The sequence below is a fragment of the Lagopus leucura genome, unplaced genomic scaffold, assembly GCF_019238085.1.
Source record: "Lagopus leucura isolate 7727_CA_CO unplaced genomic scaffold, USGS_WTPT01 Super-Scaffold_100001, whole genome shotgun sequence".
Classification (NCBI taxonomy): Eukaryota; Metazoa; Chordata; class Aves; order Galliformes; family Phasianidae; genus Lagopus; species Lagopus leucura.
This window is the reverse complement of record NW_024962262.1, coordinates 1,806,009-1,827,774: the sequence shown is the minus strand read 5'-3', so window position 1 is coordinate 1,827,774 and position 21,766 is coordinate 1,806,009. Positions and strand designations below refer to the sequence as shown.

At 35.3% G+C, this 21,766-nt stretch overlaps 1 protein-coding gene across 6 annotated transcripts in view; it reads left to right on the top strand.

Annotated features, from left to right (window-relative positions):
- PSPC1 (paraspeckle component 1) overlaps positions 1-21,766 on the top strand; it is a 64,469-nt gene that overhangs the window by 8,421 nt on the left and 34,282 nt on the right. For 5 of the 6 annotated variants that reach the window (XR_006178316.1, XR_006178315.1, XR_006178314.1 and 2 more), the window contains exons 5-6: positions 2,319-2,403; positions 3,897-4,005. Coding sequence is in view for 2 of the 6 variants with exons in the window: in XM_042868547.1 (XP_042724481.1) it covers positions 2,319-2,403; positions 3,897-4,005 (194 nt within the window). In the remaining 4 variants the exon portion in view is untranslated. Of the gene's footprint in view, positions 1-2,318; positions 2,404-3,896; positions 4,006-21,315; positions 21,374-21,766 lie in introns of all 6 variants that reach the window. The other variant, XM_042868546.1, reaches the window with a different exon arrangement.

Genomic DNA, 21,766 nt, shown 5'->3' with positions numbered 1-21,766 from the left:
ATACTTCAGCAGACAAAGGAGAACGAGTTTTAATGAAATTGCTTTATCAGAGGTGTTGGGACTTGCACTGGAACATGCTGGTTGAAGTACCTGAGTTTTCATGGCATGGTATTAACACTGAAGATAAAGACTTCATTCTTTCAACGTGTGTGATTTCTCACTTTTAAGTGTCACGTTTTGACAGATTGAGTCAGAAGTAATTTGTAAAGCAGAATACATGCTTCCATGTGTAAGTAAACTGGCATGATATTTCTGATCTGCATATTGCTGGTATGCTTTAGAGTTGTGTAAATATTTCTTCATGATGACAGTGAAATAGTTTGACAAAGTACTAGAAGATTTGACTAGATTTAGTCAGAAACTTCATTCTTCTGCATGGAAAGTGGCCATTTGCTTTCTGTTTTTAGAACCTGAAAAATTAGCAGCTAAAACAATGCAGCTTTTTGGTCTTGATATGGCTGTGTGTAGGATTAACCCCAGAGATGAGGGGTCGCTTTCACCTTCAGTCCTTGAATCTGCAAGAATTTGAATATTGAAACATCTGTCTTTTTTCTTTAGGCATGAGAAGATGAGGAAGCCAATAGTCCATCTGTTTCACAGCTATCAGCTTCAGTGCAGTTTTTTTTCTGTTCAGAGAAAGGATCCGTGTCCAATAAATGTCAGCCCAGAATCAGCAGTGTTGCAAATCCTCTAATATGAGAGGCTCTGTGCCCAGCCCAAACATCGAGATCTTTATTTTTGTCTAGCTAATGAAGCTTTGTGTCAAGATTCTGCCACTGTCGGGTGGTACCAAATCTAATTGTTGTGCTGAGCTTTTAAGATCTAACAGTTTCAGGAAGGACAGTAATCAGAAACAGGCCTTGAAAATTTTTAGAAATGTGTGAAATTAGGGCTGCAGTGCTTAGAGGGGAGAAAATGATAAATTCATAGCAGTTAGCAGTAGAGAGAAGGTAGAAACTGTTGCAGTGCATTAATGTAAGGAAAAAAGGGATGGTAGGTAAGTGGGAAATAGAATGAAGACAGATACCTTTTCCCACAGTGACCAATGCTGAATGCACAGTGGGTTCATTCGTGATCTCATGACTACTCTGAACCAATCTAAATGTTACTTTAAGGAGTCTGGCAGAGTATGAAGATAGCATTGGCTAAGCCTGCTACAGTATGCACTGTTGTAAGGAAATGGTCCTGTGACTTTATGATTTGAATGAATATTTGCTTTAATCATTAGTCCATGTAAATACATTGACTTTGCAAAGTTGGTAAAGGCAGGCCTGCAAAGCTTGAGAGAAGACTTACACTGTCTGTAAGGATGTTATCTGGTAAACTTTATTAAATATATGGTAAAATTCTGGTGATCTGTGTTAAAAGAAAACAAATGCATGATATTTTGGTAAATGTAGCAGTGTAAAAGTTTATAATAATATGTGCTGTTGCAAGCTTGAGTTTTTTGCAGAGTAAATAAAATGATTTAATTGATGTGGTGAAAAAATGCGTGTAAAAATGTGTGGAGTAGTTGAACTCAAGCATAAAACACATCTAATGGTGTCTGTAAATAACGTGGCCAATGTTCTGAAGATGGAATATGCAAACAGCTGCTTTTATTGTGGCAAGAGGTGGAATTAATATTCACTCAAGAATGCGTGAGTTTCCAGACAGAAATCAGTGGTCTGACTGGGCAGCATTGAAGTAATTATTATTAGTTCTGGCTTGCTTTTTAAGAGCTTTTTAAAGTGTTTTTTAAGGAAGAGTGTGGCTTTTCTTTCTGGTAGTGTTAACAGTTACAGTTATTTCTAAGTGACTGTAAGACCAGTCATGATTAATCGCTCCGGAGGTTCAGATCACGTGCACCTCAAGTTCATTTCACTTGTTTCTGGTGTGTTGTGCAATTGTCTGCAGTAGATGATGGAGAATGTGAATTGCACTAGTTTCCTTGCTAAAGGGACTTCAGCAGTATGCAGCACTGTGAGAAAATGGATACCTTGCCAAAGCTGCAAAACCAGGACGTGATTAAAGTGATTGAGGCTTTTTCTTAAGCTCCCCTTCTCCTTGTTTGAGGGCTTCAAATTTCTGCGTCCATCACCTTCTTTGGAGGGCATAGCCAGTGTAGTGCCTTAGCATGTGAGCCTTGGGTCCTTGTGGTTTTTCATATGGCAAGCTTGGCTGAATGGGAGGGAGCTGCTTAGACGTGTTGAGAAATGGCTTTAATTTTAAAATTGATTATTGTTAGAATGGTAATCTGATAGTGATTTTGTTGTTATTGTTGTTACTGTGTTGTTAATTGAGAGCTTTTATATTCATTATGTTTTGAATCCTGGTAGATCTCATGCGGCGTCAGGAAGAATTGAGACGTTTGGAAGAACTTCGGAATCAAGAACTTCAGAAACGCAAGCAGATACAGTTGAGGTATTTTTGTCTTGTACTGTATGAAGTTGTGGCAGTAATTTAAAGCGTGCATCTGCTGTCAGCCTGCACAAGTTCAGACACTTTGGTGTGCAGAGCTTTTAATACAAAATATGGATGTGTACCATTTAAAAACTGTTTTTCAAAATCATAACAGGAAACGTTTCTGTTAACATTCTTGCAGAGAAGAATGGTCACTTATGCTAATACAAAAGATTAGTTGCAAGTATTTCTAGTATTTTTTCATTTATTTCAGCTCAGTTGTTTTGTAAATATCTGAGTTTTCTAACAAGCTTAGAAATGTTGTAATGTGAATGTTTCATATGATGACTTATTTTTCAATGTGATGGAAGCATAGTTGTAATGGAGCTGTAGTAGAACACACTTGGAAGATTGGGGGGTATTCATCTACTGCGTGTAGAAGTGTAGCATTGCAGATTTATAGTCAAGAGTTTTGGGAGTGTTTTCTCGTCTTATTGTAGTGCTTTGTGGCACTTTGTTTTCTGATGTATTGCTTTTCTCTTTAAGAGCTGATTCTTATGAATACAGGGGCTGCTCAGAGTGTAATTTCTCCTATCTTATGATGTTGGCCCATGATGTCTGAGGCGGATGTTGGTGGTAAAGCAGTAGAGGTTGAGCCTTTGCACCAATATTCTGTAACATCTGTGGCCGTGTGAGAGTTGGAGCAGAGGCGTTGTCTGATGAAATGATGTCTGACACGACAATGATGTATGAAGCTGAGTTGTCATTGAATAACTCTGTACAGAAAAAATGGCACCCAATGACATTCCTTGATGCTTGCTGGACAATTTTGGGGACCAAATAGTGGAAGTGAGCATACTGAGGTGCTGGGTGATTCATTTCAGCAGTGGTGACAGTGGGTCACTTCTTCTGGTGCAGATTTTTACAAGTGTGTCATGCAGGCTTTTGTTTATCACTGACAGAAATGCAGAGCTGGTGGTGGTGATTGTTGAAAAGTAGTGTTTTGTAGCTGAAGATTTTCTCTATCAAGTGGTGTTACTGTGCTTTTTGTATCGGTTGTAGTTTCTGTGGGAGTAAATAGGAGGCATTGCTTTTGAAGCAATATATGTACTTCTTATAACTACTTATATTAAATATCTCAAGAAACGGAGAGGACACAAAAGAACAATATACTGTATAGAGTTAGCAGTTTGGCTGTAGGCAGTGTTGAAATATTGTAATCCATAGTGTTGTTTTTTTTTTTTTTTTTAAAGCTTTTGAACCTGCTTACTTGTTTGTACAGATTAACTGTAGGCAGAAGAACAAGAATATTAGTATTGTGGATACCTGAATACTCGTTAAACAAAAACACTTTGGTAGTGTTCAAGCCCATCAGGTTGAGTAGATTAGTGCCTTACCCTGTATTAAAAGCTAGTAGGTAGTTACCTTACGTGCTGATGTTAACTCCTGAGGCTGGTTATGAGCCCGAACAGATCATGAGTCTTAATTTATGTAATTCTTGAACAATATCCTAGACATGAAGAAGAACATAGACGGCGTGAAGAGGAGATGCTACGCCAGAGGGAACAGGAGGAATTGAGACGGCAGCAGGAGGGAGGATTTAAGCCAAATTTCATGGACAATGTAAGTAGAACTTTGACTAAAGTTGAAATAGTAAATATTTTACTGTAGTTTTCAGGGTTTTTTAATACTTTGTCGTATTGAACTGACATTTCATGTGCTGTTTTTCCTTCAGAACTCCGTTGTTCTCATGAGTGGAATGGCACAAATTTAGTAGTGTAATTTTTTTGAACTCTGACATCACTGTCTTGTAGGAAAATAAGTAATTCAACATTTCAGCTAATTGAAGGCGTTCAAATTATCATTTTCCTTTTTTATTCAGGAAGTTAAGTTTTCCAAGAAAATCATTTAGTTTTTTTAAGTGGAAGGTTAGAGACTGGATTGTTATGGGCATGAAGAGGTGCCTTAGTTGAGCTGAAAAATTTAATTTTTAAATGATTCATACTGCAAAGCTTCTTCAATTGCTTATTATGTGTTATGCTTAATTTATTATTAATAATATACTTTAGAAACAGGCAATGGAGCTTCACATGAAGCCTAAAATCCCTTTCTTTGAGACCTTTCTGTTAGACTAGATGAGGAAAATCTCCAGATCTGTACTGAAGATGACCAAAATATTCAAAGGAAGAAAAAGATCTTTGCCACAGTTGCTACATTAAATAATGTAGCAGTAATGTATTTAGGTCTGTTCAGCCTTTGAAGCCTCGTCTGGAGGGAATAGCAAAATGGAGATATCAGAGGAATCAGCTTCCTAAATTTTCAGGATGATCTCTTTTGGTCATGGGTATGGTTTCTGCCAACCAGAACAGTGAAGTGAGCACAAAGCAGTTAAGTGCTTTAATTTTATGTAGTAAAATACTGCTAAAACAGATTTTAGTGGGAAAGCAGTAATGCACATAGTGATCCTCTGTACAGGTTCAACTTGATGCATAAAATGGAAACAAATTGCTGGTTTCTTAGCTGCTTTCTGATTTGTACTTTGTGGAAGTAATGTTTATTTTACATGCTATAGAATACCTCTGCCTGTAGAACACTCTGAAGAGTGTACTGAATATGTTCTGAGACCTCCCAAGAGAAGATAGAACAGGAATCTTTTATTTTTCCTGTTGGATTTAGGATTCTTAGTAAGGATAGAGAGGAAGCAAAATAGTTCCTTTGTGATGTTACCAACTGCTGTCAGTTGATTTTGCTGATTGTGTTTGAGAAACTCGCAGCTGGAAATAGGTGGTAATTTATTTCCCTGCGTGCTCTCACTGTAAGGAAAACTGTGTTCAGGCATACATTTTTGGGGGGATGATGATCTAGAACTGAAAACTTAAAATAACCTTTAGTGCATTCCTGTTAATAAACTGGTAAGTCATATTTTGCAAAACAGGATGTAGCAATCATCTGATGTAATCTAGAAGTGATACTGAAGTGATTCTGACTTCTCTAGAGCCAAGTATGTAATTTCATTTCATGTTAATGTCATAACATCTTTTGGGGGCAGTTTGACTTTGTGATTGTGTAAGTTATGTGTCAAAATAATCCCGTGGCTGAGCTACAAGATCCCTGTTGCTCACTGCTGAGAGCTGCAGGAAAGAGATGGCAGCAGCTTCCTTCAGTTCCTTTTGCTGTTGGGTAGCAGTGTTTTCCCTGCAGCTCAAGGTTGAGGGAGTGCTGGATAATGCTGGTCACAGCAGCCTCTATTTAATTGCTTTTTGCAGCTCTTTGAGGTAAGGTTACTTAGTCTATGAGCTTGAATTGCTTGCCATCCTCATACTGTTCTGCATATTTAAATTTGGAAGCTCTTTCGAAGCTCTTCAGATTATGTGCTGGACATAGGAAAATGTCATAGCGTAAGGAAGGAAAAGGAATAGTTCAGGTGGAAAGCATTTCAATCACTGTAATTTATGTGATTTTACACACTGGAAATTTTGTGGGAAAAAGAGTTGGAAGGAATGTTCTAGAGTGTGTGGAGCTCTCCTACTGAGTTTCGTTTGTGGGGATTTTATTCATTCATCTGGAATAACATACGGTGTGAGATCATATAGATGTAGTTGTGCAGTGAGAAGCCTGCCAAAAGAGATACAGGTCGACTGAAGGAATATGAAGCATAGCCATCTTCTTTTTATATCATGTGAACTCGAAGTGATGTATACAATAATTAATCAGTTTTCCCGTGTTTTGAGGAGTGTTACAGTCATGTGATGACTACTTTGCTTCCAGTTTTAATTCTTCCTCTTTAAGGGCATTGAGAGTGATTTATTGTTTACTTACTTTAACACCTTTCTAATAAGGGCAGCTATGAAACGAAGCATGACATATCATTTCACAAGCATTTGTTACAACATGTCTTTAGATCTGTGTTGAGGTTGTGATGTATGAATGGAGGTTCGAAAAAGCCTTTGCATTTTGGAGCCAATAAGAATTATAAACCTTATCTGGAGGTAGCAAAATGATGCATCTTTTACTCTATTTAATAGAACTTCTTATATAAATGAAGTTTTTTTGATTTATTCTTAATTTGTTTACTGTAAACAGACTCCATGTGGTAGTTTCATCTAGTCCTAGATTACCATTGTGCATATGTTGAAAAAATCTAATTTCAGTTTTGAGAGTATAAAGTTGCTTCTTTGTTAGCACAACATCTTATGGTACTGGGGTGTAGTTTTTAATCATATCTGGTCTTGATGAACTATTTTGGCTTAAATTATGTAACATGTTGAAGTCTTCTGCCTACCGTGTACTTAGAAGGCAACCGTTAATTTTCTAATGCTTGTTTTTGTTTCTTAAAAGCCTTGAAAAGTAAGCTTCCTTCACTTATATCCTATTCCTTATTACTGTTCAGTATAAAAGGAGGACATAAATGGTAAGTGCGATGGCAACCGGAGTTGGAACTTGTCATACAAGCTGCTGTATCAGGCTTTCCTGTTTAAAGCTTCTTTCTGTGTCTTTATCCTAACTTGTTAAACTTTTATTTTTCAGTGTGACCTCTTTTAAAAATTTATTGTAATGGAACTTCATGCAATTAGCAGTTTGGTTTAGTTGCAGTTGGTAGATGTTTTCTGTATGAGCGTTGCCATTGGTGTAGCGTTCATGGTGATGTTGTATGTGTATAAAAAAATCTGATTGCATTGACTGCTAATCCAGTGGGCTTCCTAGTGATGTCCAGACAATTTATCAAACTAGTTGTGCAATCTATAGTAGGTAAGCTGTTATTTACATTTCCACATCATTTAGAGTTTTTGCTACATAAAGGTTGTTTAGTTGAAATCTGCTATTATACCTGACCATATTTATGCATTCTAATAAATGATACGATCTCTTTTTCCTATAATTTTTATTTTGCATACGTCTTTTCTCCTGAAAGGAGAGCTTGGAGATGATGATTATAAATAAACAATGTTTTTCAGCAGCACAAATATACTTTAAATTAAAAATATTTATTCTATTTCTAAGTGCTTTTAATATATTATTTGCTGTGCAGTGGTTAGTATCCAATTGTGAATGGCTTATGCAGATACGCATTTATTCTGAATTGGTCTTTTTGCTAAATAATTTCTAAATAATTGCTAGGGAGTATTTTTTTTTTTTAACTACTGTCATTGATGTAGAAGAGTGAGAAGAGAATAATTTACGTCTTGTGTATTGAAATAGTTCTCAAGTGTTTACAAAAGAGCCCCGGATTTTTGGAAATACTGTTCTTTTTTGTGGAACACATGTTTATTTCCAAAATAATATTGTGAAATATTATAAGGTAGATACTGTACTTAATGAAACAGTAGCTACAGTACTGTCCTTCAGCAGCTCTTCTTACTGATGGTTTAAAGATAGAATTGAGATTTTTAGATGCCTCTCTCCTGTTTTTTCCCATTCCTGCGTGGGGACCTTCCCCTTTTCAAGTGTAGCTTCACAAATAAGGAATTGTTTTTTGACAATCAGTTTCAATTTCTGAAAGCTTACTGCTCTTTTGTGGGAGACTTTTTATTCATACTTAATCTTTTACACTTCTTATTTTTGTAAATGAACTCTAAGTTTGCTGTCCTTTTATTTTCTTAGACAAAAGCTCCACTGCTGAGTATGTAGCATTAATAGCAGAATGAAGTGGCAGGCACTCGAGCAATGGAGGTTGCTTCAACAGCACAGATATAATGGACTTGAAAGGTGTAACACAGTGGAGGGTTAAAAAAAAAAAAGCCATCAGGAAAGAAAATGTCAGAACAACAGCAAAGTTTGTAGTTTGAGGAATGCCAGAAAGGTGGTTAATGCAATTTGATGTCTTTGTCCTAAGAACTCTTTCCCTTTAGAGCAGTTTTTAAATGAAGCTTCTTCCTCGCTCCTATCAACTATTTCAAGCCTGCTGTGGTGTATCTGAGGAATGGCTCATTTCTACATTCCCATACAACTTAAGTGGTAGATTTCTTTGAGAGAAGAATGTTAATTGGATTTTCTTACACCTCTGTAATTCAGCAGTCTGTTTTTGGACACCTAGACTCTGCAGTGAACAGAACTGAACAGATTTTGTTCCACCTTCTAATCCATTACCAAAGCACCAGTTAGACAAGAAGTCTGCATTCACATTGTATGCAGAATTCTTTCTTACCTTGTTCAGGAGAAAACTAAGTTAAGGCAGTTTTCCAGTAATAAATTCATTAACAAAAATTTCCGAAGATACCTCTTATTCCATAAATTGCTTTGGTATTTTGGAGGTTTAATTCGCATTAATTCTGTGACCATTTTTAGCATGATTCATAATTGACTTTCTAAATTGATGTGCATCAAGGAGGTGATTTTTCAGTAATGGAGCAAATTATCATTGGAATGTTAGATTTTATTAGCAATTTCATATTTCAGTATGTGCAAACTATTAATATTTTAGCTATGTTATCTTTTTTCCCTATGTTAAGCTTTATTATGAATATCTAACACTGTAAAATTTGGATCTTCTACCTGATGCAATAATGCTTGCACAGAATGTTTAGAACATACTAATATTTACCTCCTGTAAACTTGTAGAAAGAACAAGTGACCATTCAGAAGTCATACCATTAACGTGCTATATCAAATACGCATAGATCTCCAGTACAAATTTACTTGTAGGCATTCCTGAGATTGTTCTCATCTACAGTTACTGATACAGATCTTTGTCCCCTGGTTTTTGTTTTTTAGGTTGTTTCTGTTTATGAATTAATTTTCAGTAAGAACTGATGGACCAGGAAACTTAAAAGAACATTTTTCTGAAGATGGTTCTTATACAATGGCAAATGGCCACCAGCCTTTGTCAGTCATAGTTTTTCATGAGGCCTTAGAGGAAACAGATGTGCTTTTTTTTTTTTTTTTTTTTTTGAATTATTAATGGAAAGAGTTCAGCTGCCATCTAGTGCTTGTTTTTAAAATACTCAACTTGCTTGCTTAGTTTCTCCTTGCTTAATGGATTTTGCAGGTGCAATTTAAAAAGCTCCATTAGAAAGCAAATCTGAGGACTATAGTCCATATATTTAATGTAGTTTATGAAACTTATTACTGCTCACAAGTTTTAATAAATCTACCTAACAGAGTTCCACAAATACTGCTAACTATCTAACAAAGTTCCACAAATACTGAGTTTCCTTGAGTTTTCTGCCTTCTGACATACAAGAACGAAGCATTTGTAGAATAGAAAAAAAATCTCGTATTAATGTAATTGTTTTGTTAAATGCTGTACATATTTAAGAGACTAAAATTAACATTTGCCTTAATCATTTTCATTTTCTTTTCCTCAGCTACTGGACTTAAGTTTAACTTGGAGTTTTTTTACATGTGTTTATCCAGACTAAGATAACGTTCAGTTTCAGTTGTCTACTCAATACCTATTTTGGACTTATCCACTTGTGTGAATCCTGAGATCCTACTTGAATTGAAACTTGCAGCCAAATAAGTTCCTGTACTTAGCTAAGTTTATCTTTATTCAAAGGGTCTGCATTGAAGGAAGAACAAAACACCTAAAGAGTGATAAGTGAGTCCATAGAATTCTAGAGGAACTGCTGGATGTGAGGAGAGCTTCTTTACACTCCTAGTTTCTCTCTCTTGGGATGCAGTGCCTTTTGCTTTTTTCTCAGTGCGAGCAATAAGACCTGACCTTCTGCTTAGCCTCTGCTTTGCTTCAGTAGCTGGCAGAATGGAAGACTTCAACAGTGATAACACAGTGCACTGCAACCTAGAAAGGAGCTTGTTTCAGTGAGGCTACCTCTCCATTCATATCAAGCTGAACACTGCTTAATATTCTAAAATACATTTTTTTAATGAGCCTTAGACAAGTCTAATTGCTGCAGTGTAGGCATCAAGCAGATTTACCTCATTAATTAATGCTTGTTTTGGATGACTAATTCTTCTGTGAACAATACAAAATACAAGTAATATTTTTATTTTCTGTCATATTTTTCTTAAGGTTCCACTACATCTTTCCAGAGATCTGCCGGTACTTTTAGGTACATTGATGTTTTTAATTAGTGTTTTTTGGGAAAACACCAGATATGTGCATCTTCAACTCGCGAGTTTAATTTTTTGATTAGTAGAAACTCAGGTAGTTTTAAACGGATCAATAATTAAGTTTTTCTCAAACATGATTTCTACAGCAGCTACTGACTTGTTAACTTAGCTTTACTGTTGAGTAAGATGGAAGAATATTTGTATTAGTTTTGTTGTGTACAAGACAGGAAGTATGCTGCTTTCCTAATGGTGCTGAAGGCAGTTCTCTTGATAGTTACACTTGTGGCAGGTTAGCTCTTGTCACTTCTAAATATATTCTTGCCCAGGATCTGGCAAGGATAGTCTAAGGTCAAAATTATGTTGCTGATTCTCTTCTGCATATGTGTTAGAGCTTTTGTGGTCTTTTTTTCACTTGGTTTTGCTTGGTGTGTTTTTTCCCCCCCACGCCCATGTTCTGAATTACTAAGTATCTATTTATCCTCATGGAAACTTGTATATTCTATTAAAAAAAACTGTCTGTTTTCTTCTTTGTTCTTATTACGTTGGGATTCCCATTGTCTCTTTTCAACTTTGTGTTCTGTATTGCATATAAACGTAATAGTTGTTTAAATATCAGTTGATGAAGGCAGACACTATAATTCTCGAGTTACTGTATATATACTTGAGTCAGGAAACTTAACTACAGAGTAGTGCTTTTATAATCCATTCAGATTTGTTCAAATGATCAGTTTCTTAAAGTTCTTAATGAAAGTTCTAGAGCTGTTTAGTTCCATATATATTGAGTTCTTTATTTGGAACTGTTTAATCAAATTATTAGTGTACCTCATCTTCCTCCTATTTCACAGTAAATGGCTTCCAGGTTGTATTAAAATGTTCACTGGGAAGCTTTGCAGAGATATGGGGCCTGATGTTGTGCCAGGATGCTTTTTTTTGTTTGTTTTGGATGCATTAAGTGCTGTTTGTGGACTGGTCAGAACTTTCCTGATGAACTCTTAAGTAGTGAACGATCCTGCCTGTTAAGAGCATTATAACATGACATAACATATATAACATATATAACATATATAACATTATTTCTAAAGGTAGTTCATGTGTTTATTGAAAGTTTTTTTGTATAATATTGAGGAGAACACGCTTTGGTCCTGGATTAAAACATCCATTTTCAGCGTTTGTTTTGTAAATGCTTATGTGTAGTAATCACCTGTTGCCTCTGAACAGCTACTGAATGGCATCAGCAATTGGACTTTTGGTTACAGTTCAGTAGATAAATACCATATTTACTAAGGGGAGAAGAAATAGAAATACAGAACTCAAAAAAGAATCTTTCTCAGAAAGATCACCGTGGCTGTAATTAGTGCTGCTGCAAAAGTTACTTCAAGGTGATTTTGCAATGTTTTATTTGACATTCAAATTCAAAAACTTATGTTTTTACATAAATACGCACTTCATGATACAGCTATATTCTTGGCTGGTTAATTTGTCTTCTAAGTAATTATTGACCACTTTCACTTAATCTCATAATTAATCTTGTAATTCTTGAGAATTGTAATTTTGAGACATTCAGAAACATTTTGAGACATTCACTGTGATAATTTGCATAGGGTTTTTAGATGTTCAGTAACAACTGAAATGTAGCATTGTCTTAGAACACAATTTTCAGTTAAATGTTTAGCTTATTTCTACATGATGCTACAGTTAATCTGGACTGGGCTACTGGTTAGACAGCCCTTTAACTCTCCATCTGCCAGGATGAATTGTGGAGTACTTAAGTGGAACTTGCTCTGTGAAAGTAAGGTTTGTTTCCTGTTTCCATGGATGTGTCCTAATCTGTGTTGATATTTACCTACTCTTGTGCAATTTCTTTTGTTAAAATAACGATATAAGACCAACCATACATAAAATTATCTAATATGCCGTGACTATATTGTGAAGTAAAGGGGTCTAGAATTAGATGTGGAGGTTGGTGGCACGGCCTGTGGCTCAGTGGTTGGAGCTTGATAATCCTTGAGGTGCCTTCCAACCCATTCTATGATTTTGTGATTACTCATAGCATTTGTGAACTGGGACGTGTGGTAAATATTACTTTGTTTTACAGGTAAGTGAGCAAGTAAGTGCCTTAAATTGTTTATAAATGAAAAAAAAAAAAAAAAAGATAATGTTCAGAAGTTGAAATATATTTATTGTATTCATTTTGTTATCATTTAGAAAATGAAGATACTAGAAATAGGAGTGTATTTAGATACCAGTTCAATGGATCCAAAGTGGTTCATAACTCCTCTGGATCTGAGTTAATTGGCAGAATGCTGTACTGAGGAAGTTACAGTCAAGAGTTAATATATGGATATATGCCTTTTGCGTAGAGGATTTGCAAAGCTGTTAGTGGTTACATTCTTTACGCATGTTTTCTTATGGAAACTATTTCTAAATTTTACACTTAATTCTTGGAGAAGCGCAAGTTTACCTTCCTTGTGAGTGTTAGTTGTTGGATCAAGGACAAGTTCTGACAGAACACTTCTGTTCCTGTTGCTCTCAAATTGTTCCCAGTGATGGCATCTGAAAAAAGTCTGTCTTGCGGTTATGCCTCCTGTGCTTTATCGGTATAACTACAGACAGTAAAGGGGCTTGGTAAGCTTTTCCTTTAGTGGAATAGCTGGAGGTGATGGTGATTGACTGAAGCAAGTAATTAAGTGGATTTTATTCCTAGTCATTCTGGATTATATGTTGTTTGTTTGGTGCCATGGTTTGCCATTTGTTTATATCATTTTGTCTGCTGAGTAACATTTTCTACAGGTTTTGAAAAAGTGAGGAACTACAGTTAACATGCCTTTTTTTTCTGTGTTGTTGCATATGCAGTGTTTTGTTATATAACAAATAGTGGTGAATGGGGTGGGAATGTGGGAAGGAACTATACATCATTGCATTGTTTTTAAGCATAACAATAGCATGCAGAGAAGCAGCAAATAACTGTAAGATGAGCAGAAAAGACCTGAGTATGGACCGTTTTTGAATTTTGGGCGTATAATACATCAGTCTGAAGGTATGAACAAAGTTCCAGTAGCTTAGGTGATAAAATATTGTAACAAAAAAACACAAAATTTTCAATGAACGTGTTTATGTTAGTGCTTTTATTCAAATTATTGGTTTTTTGCTAATTATAGCATTCCTGAAGATCAGTATGTAAGGTCACTAGATGAAGATGCTATAGGAATGCAGACAACTTCTTTAATAGTAATGACCGGTTTTTAATACTAAAGATGGGTGAATGTCTTTGATCAGAATTGCAATCTGAATTATCAGTTGTCTTCACAGTAATTCAGAATTATCTCTTCATAAATGTCTTGAGTAAAAACAAAGACTTTTTGCTACCTTTTCTGGCTCAGAGAATGCTTTAAAAAAAAAAAAAAAAAAAAAAGAACAGCAGTGGTTATTCATGTTTTTTCTACACTGAAGTTTGTTTCTACTTCGTTTGCCTTATTCCATGTAGTTCAGCACAGTGGTTATTTTCTGCTTCTCTTGACAGCAGTAAGAAAATTTCTCCTACCTTTCCACAATTGCAAATATTTTGGTTTGTTTTCCTAATCTATTTTTTAACTTTCTTCCTCAAACTTTTTTTTTTTAATCAGATTTTTGACATTATTTAAACTAATAATTCACTGGCAGTTACTCTACTGCACACACATTCCACTCTATGGTATTGGATGTTTTCAGCTGCTTTCTTGAAAGTTGCTTTCTTGAAAGAACCTCAGCTCTTAACGTTGCCTTCTTCCATCAGTATTTTTTCTACAAGTTTTCCTTTCACTAACTGTGAAATATTAGCTGAAAAACACACACCTAGTTTGGAAAACGTAGTGTGCAAAATGGAAATTGATGAGTAGTGGAGTGTTTGGGAGTTCTTGGTTGTGGTTTAAAAAAAAAAAAAATTACTGTTTTTTGTCATAATATTTTCATCCATGTTTTATAAAATGTGTTTTATTTTTAATTTCGATTAAGCAAATGCTCGTGTTTTGCAAGATGTCACAGGTTTACTCTCTTAGAGATGGAATTAACTAGAAAATTTTGGATTTAAAAAGAATCAAATGAGAGAATGAGAGAGACACCTGAAATGTAAGTAAAATCTAGAAGATAAAATATTTGCTCTTTTGCATTATAAATAAAAGGACAACAGAAAAAAATATTGGCTAATGTGTAATAACAGTAAGTATTAATATGATTGGGTGTGCTTTAGGTTAGATTGTGAGGTAAATCTTACAAGTCATTTTGAAACTAGTCTTAGAATTGCTTGCAGCAAATAAATTTGAGATTTGATAGAATGTGATGAAAATACACAAGAAAGCAGTATTAATGCTTAATAGATTTCATTAATAAGACTGATGTTGCTGTAGGTGACAATCTTCGAGTGTTAATGTGAAAAATGAGATTGTCAGAATAGTGTTTAGTAGAAATGTTACAGGATTTCTCATTGTTCCTTGGTGCCTACACATTTGAGGGAATCATTAAATGAATCATTAAGGTTGGAAAAGACTACTAAGACCATGTAGTCCAACCATCACCACCATGCCCACTAACTCTTATATCAGTATTGAACACATTCAGTAGATAAATTGACAGTATAATTTGCATTGTACAGCTAGTCAAAGACTGTCAGTTTAAAAAAATTACTAAAATCATACAGTAATGTAATTACTGAATTATTAAGGTTGGAAGAAACCTCTTAAGATCATCCTGTCCGATTATCAACTCATCACCACCATGCCCAATAAACTATGTCCTTCAGTGCCTCATCTACTCATTTCTTCAACCTCTGGGCCAAGATATTGACTCCTCCACCTCCCTAGATAACACATTCTGATACATAACTACTCCTGCAGAGGAGAAATTTTTCTTAATATCCAAATTGAACCTCGTGTAGCACAGCTGGAGGTTGCTTCATCCAGTTGCTGTTATCTGGAGGAGAGGCCAACCCACAACCTCGTTTCATGGAGTTGAGGAAAGCAGTAAGGTCTCCCTGAGCTTGTTTTCCAGACTAAACAATCCCAGCTCCCTCAGCTGCTCCCATAAGCCTTGTGCTCCACCAGTTGGATGTAGCTCCATTCACCACTACTCTCTGGGCCCAGCTGTCCAGTGAGGTCTTTACCTAGTGAAGAATGTGACTATCAAATTCATGGGCTACCAGCTTCTCCAGGAGAATACTGTGGGTGACAGGATCAAAAGCTTTGCTGAAGTCTAGATTGGTTACATTCACAGCCTTTCCTCATCTAAAAGGTGGAAGGATTAGTTGATGGCTGTGTCCTCTGTATTAAATAGTGGTTTATTCCAGGGAACTCCTAAATACAATTATTTAAGGAGTGAGTTGTCCCCTAAATGCCTTGATAAAGTGGAGGATAGTGCGATTAAACTTTTATTTTCTGGAGCTGGCAGTATAGACCTGACTTAAACGTCACTCAGCAGTGTATATTGAAATTAGAGTCAGATTCTACATTGAATCCAGCTGTAGGCGAATGACTTAGCAAAACAAAGCACACTGGGAGGGTCAGAGTTATTCAACACTGTGTGCTCTGCCAAAAAAAACCAAACATTGCATGCTTTGGTAAGTAGAAACTAAGCAAAGCGAAGACCTTAACTTGCTACTCAGATAAAGGAAGACTTTAAATTGTCTCCCATCTTGTAAAGATCAGAAATAACTGGTATTAAATTAAAATGAATTTACAATAATGTAACTTCTTTAAAACAATTTCTTATGAGTCTGTAGTAGAGGTGTGTGATCTCTCCCTCCTGCCGTTTCTGTCTACAGTCTATCAGCCTGCACCAATGTGTGTTAAATGATAGTAGCACTTAGTTCACTGGTGCCTAGTAAGTTCTGTGATAAAGTGCTGTCCTCTTTGCTTGTTTATTCTGTATGAAATGCTTATGTTAAGACTGATGATATGATGCTGTCTTGCATGTTTAGTAGTAAATCTAGTATTCAGTACATCTGACTAATGTTTAGATGGGAAGTGATTTTAAAATGTTGCTTAAAATGTGTGTTTCTTAGAGAACAGTTTCGTCTTAAATAGCAGAAAATATTTTTGACTTCAAGTACTTTTTTATTCTGTGGTGTTCAGGTGCTGAGAACTGTCTTCAGTGAACTGAGTGTGCCGGACTAATCGTGCGTCTTTTTTTCATAAGGGAAATGTGGTTGTGTTTTTTTTTTTGTGAACAGCCAAATAATAATTTTGCTTTAATTAGGAATATTTTTCCAACATTTGCACATATTTCATGTAATGTTTTTTACTGGTTTTTTTTTTTTTTTTTTTTTTGCTGACATGATTCTTTAATCATTTAGCTTAATGAGTCATTTCAGTCAACTTGTCATTACTTAAATCACTGAGGAAGAAACTGCCTGCTCTAGGCTTGATGCAGTGTATTTTTTTTTTTTTTTGCAATGACCCAGTCCAATTTGTAACTTATGAAACCTGATTTTATTAAACCATTCACATATAATGTATGTTTTAAGGCTACATTTACTTTATCTAGTTTAATGCATTTGTATGCATAATTTTACATAATGTAAGGGATCTTTTTAAAACTCTCCTGAGCTGTCATTCACAGAATTATTGTTTGGCTGAACAAGATCCTTGGAGGAATGAGTAGCTCTGGATTTAACATTGGTCAGGAGTATAAGAAGATCTTGCATTTTGAAATAAAAGTGGTATTTTCATGTGACAGAATAAATTGAAATATTTTGTAATATTATAACTTTCAGGATCTTATATGTAGGTTTTGATGGAGAAAATCTAAGAGGGAAAGGCTGTCAGAAGTGGGTAGGCAGAAGGCTTTTCTTCAGCTCTTCACTGGCAGCATAACTTCTAGTGAGTTGAAAATTGGAAACGCTGGGTTGAAATGGTAGAATATTGTGAGGCAAACAATTTGTAGTCAGAAGTATCCCATGTACTCTTATTTTTGAGTGCCTAATCAGTGATGTTAACTGCTTAAGTAGTCTCTATTTAAAATATAGATGGCTTTGTATAAATGATCTTGTGTGAGGATTGAGGAAGATTACGCCAAAATTACTTAGGCTTCCTGTAGAGACCAGTGGAATTTTTTTAAAAAACTAGGCAGAATTTAATGAAAGAAAAATAAACTTTTGAAGAAAGTAATGATTTACACTGAGGCTGAGAAATGTGTTACCCAGTTTGTCTACTGTAAAGTCTGTAAGGGAGTTGAGTTCATTGAAAACAGATAAGCCTGAACATTTGCGTGAGTCATATTTTGTTTTATATGTAGAACTCGGTTAACTGTTAATATTTCTTAATGCTCAAACTTGAGTTGATGGGGTATTTTTTTATAAGGTATTGTTTTGTTGCTGTGTCCTGTTGCTTTGGTGACTGTTCTGTAGCTGAAAGGTGAGTAGTTCTATGTGAATTGTGAAGCTTCTGGCCACTGATACTTGAAGAAAACAGTATGATCTACTTTCGTGATATTTATGTTGGTATATATCTGGTATGGTCTCCTCTGTCTCTTCTGTACTATCTGTTCAAAACTGTTAATTTCATGGTTTCATAGAGTGCTTAAGAACATACTAATATCTTTTAAAAACCTGAAAATTATCTTGGCAATTATCTATATGCTTAAGACTACTATCAGTGGAGATGAGGGTGCAAGAACATGGTATGTGATAACGGTACAGTGCTCGAGAAATATTGATTGTAGTATTTGAAGCAGGGGGAACCTGTACTGTACTATAAACACAGTATATATGCAATTTGAAAACACTATTCAATTTTTTTTTGTATATTTGATTTCTACAGCTAACATTAGAAGGAGTTGAAAATGTGAGGAAATAAAATTTTTAATGCTCACACCTGGAGTGATTAGCAAGCATAGTGCTATTGTTAGTTGTCATCATAGGTTTTTCTGAAAGCAAAATGTTTGGATAAATCAGGCCCTTTAGATTTATTTGTATTAGTGAGTTGTGAAATATCTTATGAAAGTCATTCAACAGGATTGGAAGTCTTTTGACTTGTAGGAAGAATTGTAATTTGAAAATAGGATATTATTCATTGTTTGCATCCTTTCTTTTTTTGAAAAAGGAGCTTCTCAAATTGTTGTTCATTACTACTCAACTGTTGCCTTAGAGATTTTTTTTTTTTTTTGTCTCCCCTGTAACTGCACATCATCATTTTTTCTTGTTCTCTTGCAGTTTAAGTTGTTTTTTCCAGGTACCAACTGACTTCGGAGCTTCTTAACAGCTTGCCTGTGTATTTCACTAGCAAAAATCCTCTTGCTGCTGAATTTTACTTCCCTCTAATAGATGGTTAGGGGTGGCTTCAGGGAGGGCCTGAAGCAGGCTGCTGCTCAACAGGACAGTGGGTAGTCACATAGTGAGGAAGAGAAGCCCTTAAAAGGCAACCTCATTACCGCTGTGTTCAACAGAATCAGCCAGCAGCGATTCAGCTGCTCTATCAGAACTGTCTGCTGATATTCCTTTCTTTGCAGTGTTTCAAATAAATGATGTGGAATAGTCGGTCAGATTTACCTGTACTCTTTTTTCATACTTGCATAGTAAAAATCTGTTGGTTCACAATTTTTGTGGGGTTGGACTGTATCTGGATTCCTTTGAGTAAAAGCTGTGGTAAATTAAGTAGAAGTTTTTATATTTAATATGTCAAGCATTTAATCACTTTCATGATATACACTGTCAGTTAACGCTGAGTGTTTCTTGATAGGGGATTTACTTGAACTGTTTTAAATTTGTGTTAGCTGTATAATTCATGTCCCCGTTATGAAAACACACAAGAATGCCACAAATTGTAAGCATAAAACAATAGGAATAATATTTCTTTGAAGTACATAGATCAGCAGATAGAGATTCTAAGTTCGTGGGTCTAAAGTCTACACCAGAAACATTTTTATATAGTAGAAATTCATTGCTAAAGCTGCAAAATGATAAATAACTTTATTGTAAACATTAGCAACAGACTTAAATACAAAACAAAATGAAATATGGGTATCAGTCCTACCCTTCCTTCCTCTTCTGTTATACTGACTGTTAACTAAAGACTCGTACAATTTAAAGCTGAGAAAAAACAGTAGTTTATTGGGTTGAAGAAGTGTAGTGTGTATTACGTAGTTTGCCCTCTGTCTTTCTCAGGAAAAAAAACCTGCTTATTTCTGGGAAGCAGTAATTTTGTAGCTCTGTACTTGAAAGTTCTCATGTAATTGCCTTTGTATTTGGCTCTGCATTGTATGACACATTTCAAGTTACAAATAAGCAAAAAAAACCCTTACAGCTTGCAAAGGCATCGCTCCTGATTTGATACTGCAAGAGTTGGAAGCCTCCCAAATTAGATTACGTGCAGTAATTCAAAATCCTGTGCATTTGTAGCTGTTTATAGTTTTTAAAACTACAAAGAAGCAAAGTTTTTATTCATAAGGAGACATCTGGGCATGCATTTATGGCATGCATGGTCTGATTCACAGAAACCTTAGCCGTGATATCTACTATGCTGGGTGAGGGATTGATAGGATGGAATATGCTGCTTTGTTTCTCAGAGCTGAGGTGTAGTAGTAGGCTCTTATCAACAAGATGGTATGCTCATTTTGCAGCTACATACATTGATCCAAATTGAACGGATGGTGATATATTAAAATGTTGGTTAACATTACTCTGAAAGATCTGACAAAATAGTTGCATGTTCTGTAACAGAAATGTAATGTGGGTTCTAGAGTCAGAAGAAATTTTGCTCATCAACCAGTCTTTTGTAGCAGGGCCTGGAAACCTGGCTTTGTCTTTTAGTTACAAGGCCTTATTTTCTTCATCACCACTCAAAGTCTTATTCCTTTCAAAATTGTTATTTTATATTAAAAATGCTATCATGAATGCATTTTGAAATCGCAAATATTCAGTTAAAAATGGCTTTTAGCAAGCTGGCTCAGTCGCTTAGGATAATAAAGTTATTTACAGAGTGTCTAAACTTGTAAATCCTAAGAGGAATGATTTTCAGAATCAGGTAAATTTTTTGTATTTATTCTCAAGATGCATGTATATTCACTTGAGGGCAGAATATATTTTAATGTTTCTTCCAGAACATTCATGAGAATGTATTTCTTTGGTGTAAGTTTATTGTTTTTCATGAACTGTGAATTTCCTTCTTCATCTTTTTGATATGAACTGTGATACCAGCATCTCTTGCAATCTGTGAGAGGTGAACTTTTTCTCGAAGTAATGATTTTTGCATGTTGTTTCACAGCAGGACATGGTCCATGATCAGTAGTGTCAGAACTTCTTAGATGTTGGATGGCTGAGCATCGATTGAATCAGAATCAATTTCACTTATTTCTCTGTTTAGTTGAAATGCATGTTATACTGTTTACATTAATACTACATTTCTGTGCTAGTTTCTGAACTGAGGCAAAAAAGTTGTACCATTGCTTAGTTAAGTCAAAACTATTTGAGCAAAGTAGAATTGGCAAGTTGAATTTGCTTACCATAATGTAACACATCAGACCTTTGTTTCCACTAAAGCAGTTGGTTTAAGCTGTAAAGACAGATTTAAATTGTATTATTGAACAATGGCCTTTAGGCAACCATGTAATGAGACCTTCATTGACAGTTTGTATCGCTAGTTAATGAGGAACATCAACTGAAGTTGGAGTCATTTGCAGTTGATTATTTAACTTTTTGGGAGCTGAAGATTGCATTTAATAAGAGAAACTTGTTTATAAGACTAAAGGTTAAATATCACAATTATTCTGTATTGTGAAGTTGAACTTCTACATTTGATTTTATACAAGTAGAGGAATATATTTAACTTTATCCCATGTACATTTTCATAATTAATGGAAACTGTAAAACCGTGACATTTTTCATTTTTATTCAATAAATGGGAATGTTTTCAATTCTAATAATGATAGGTTGATCATGAAAATTATGTTTACTTACAGAGAGAACAGGAAATGAGAATGGGTGATATGGGTCCTCGTGGAGCAATTAACATGGGAGGTAGGGATCTGAAGGAAAAAGGCTTCTGTAATGTAAAATTTCTTTTTCTTTGGGACTGTACATGTTACTCAAGTGTAATTCATTGGGGCAACTACTGGTAAAATGGAGTAAACAGTATTGGGAAATAGGAAACAAAAAATTGATTTCCTTACAAACAGCTTTTTTATTTCCACTTGATGTGTTTTAAATACCCCTGGGAGAAAAAAGCTGTGTGCAAGGTGAGAGAAACCAAGAGGCAAGGAAAGATAATACTCCAGAAATTATGCAATGCAGGACAGGAATTTTCTGTTTCAAAAGTGTTCGGTGCTCTTCTAGAGGGATGAGAACAATTGGAACTGTAACTGCGCAGTGAAGTGATGCAGTACTTAAAGTAGGTCAGTTCTTGACAAAAGT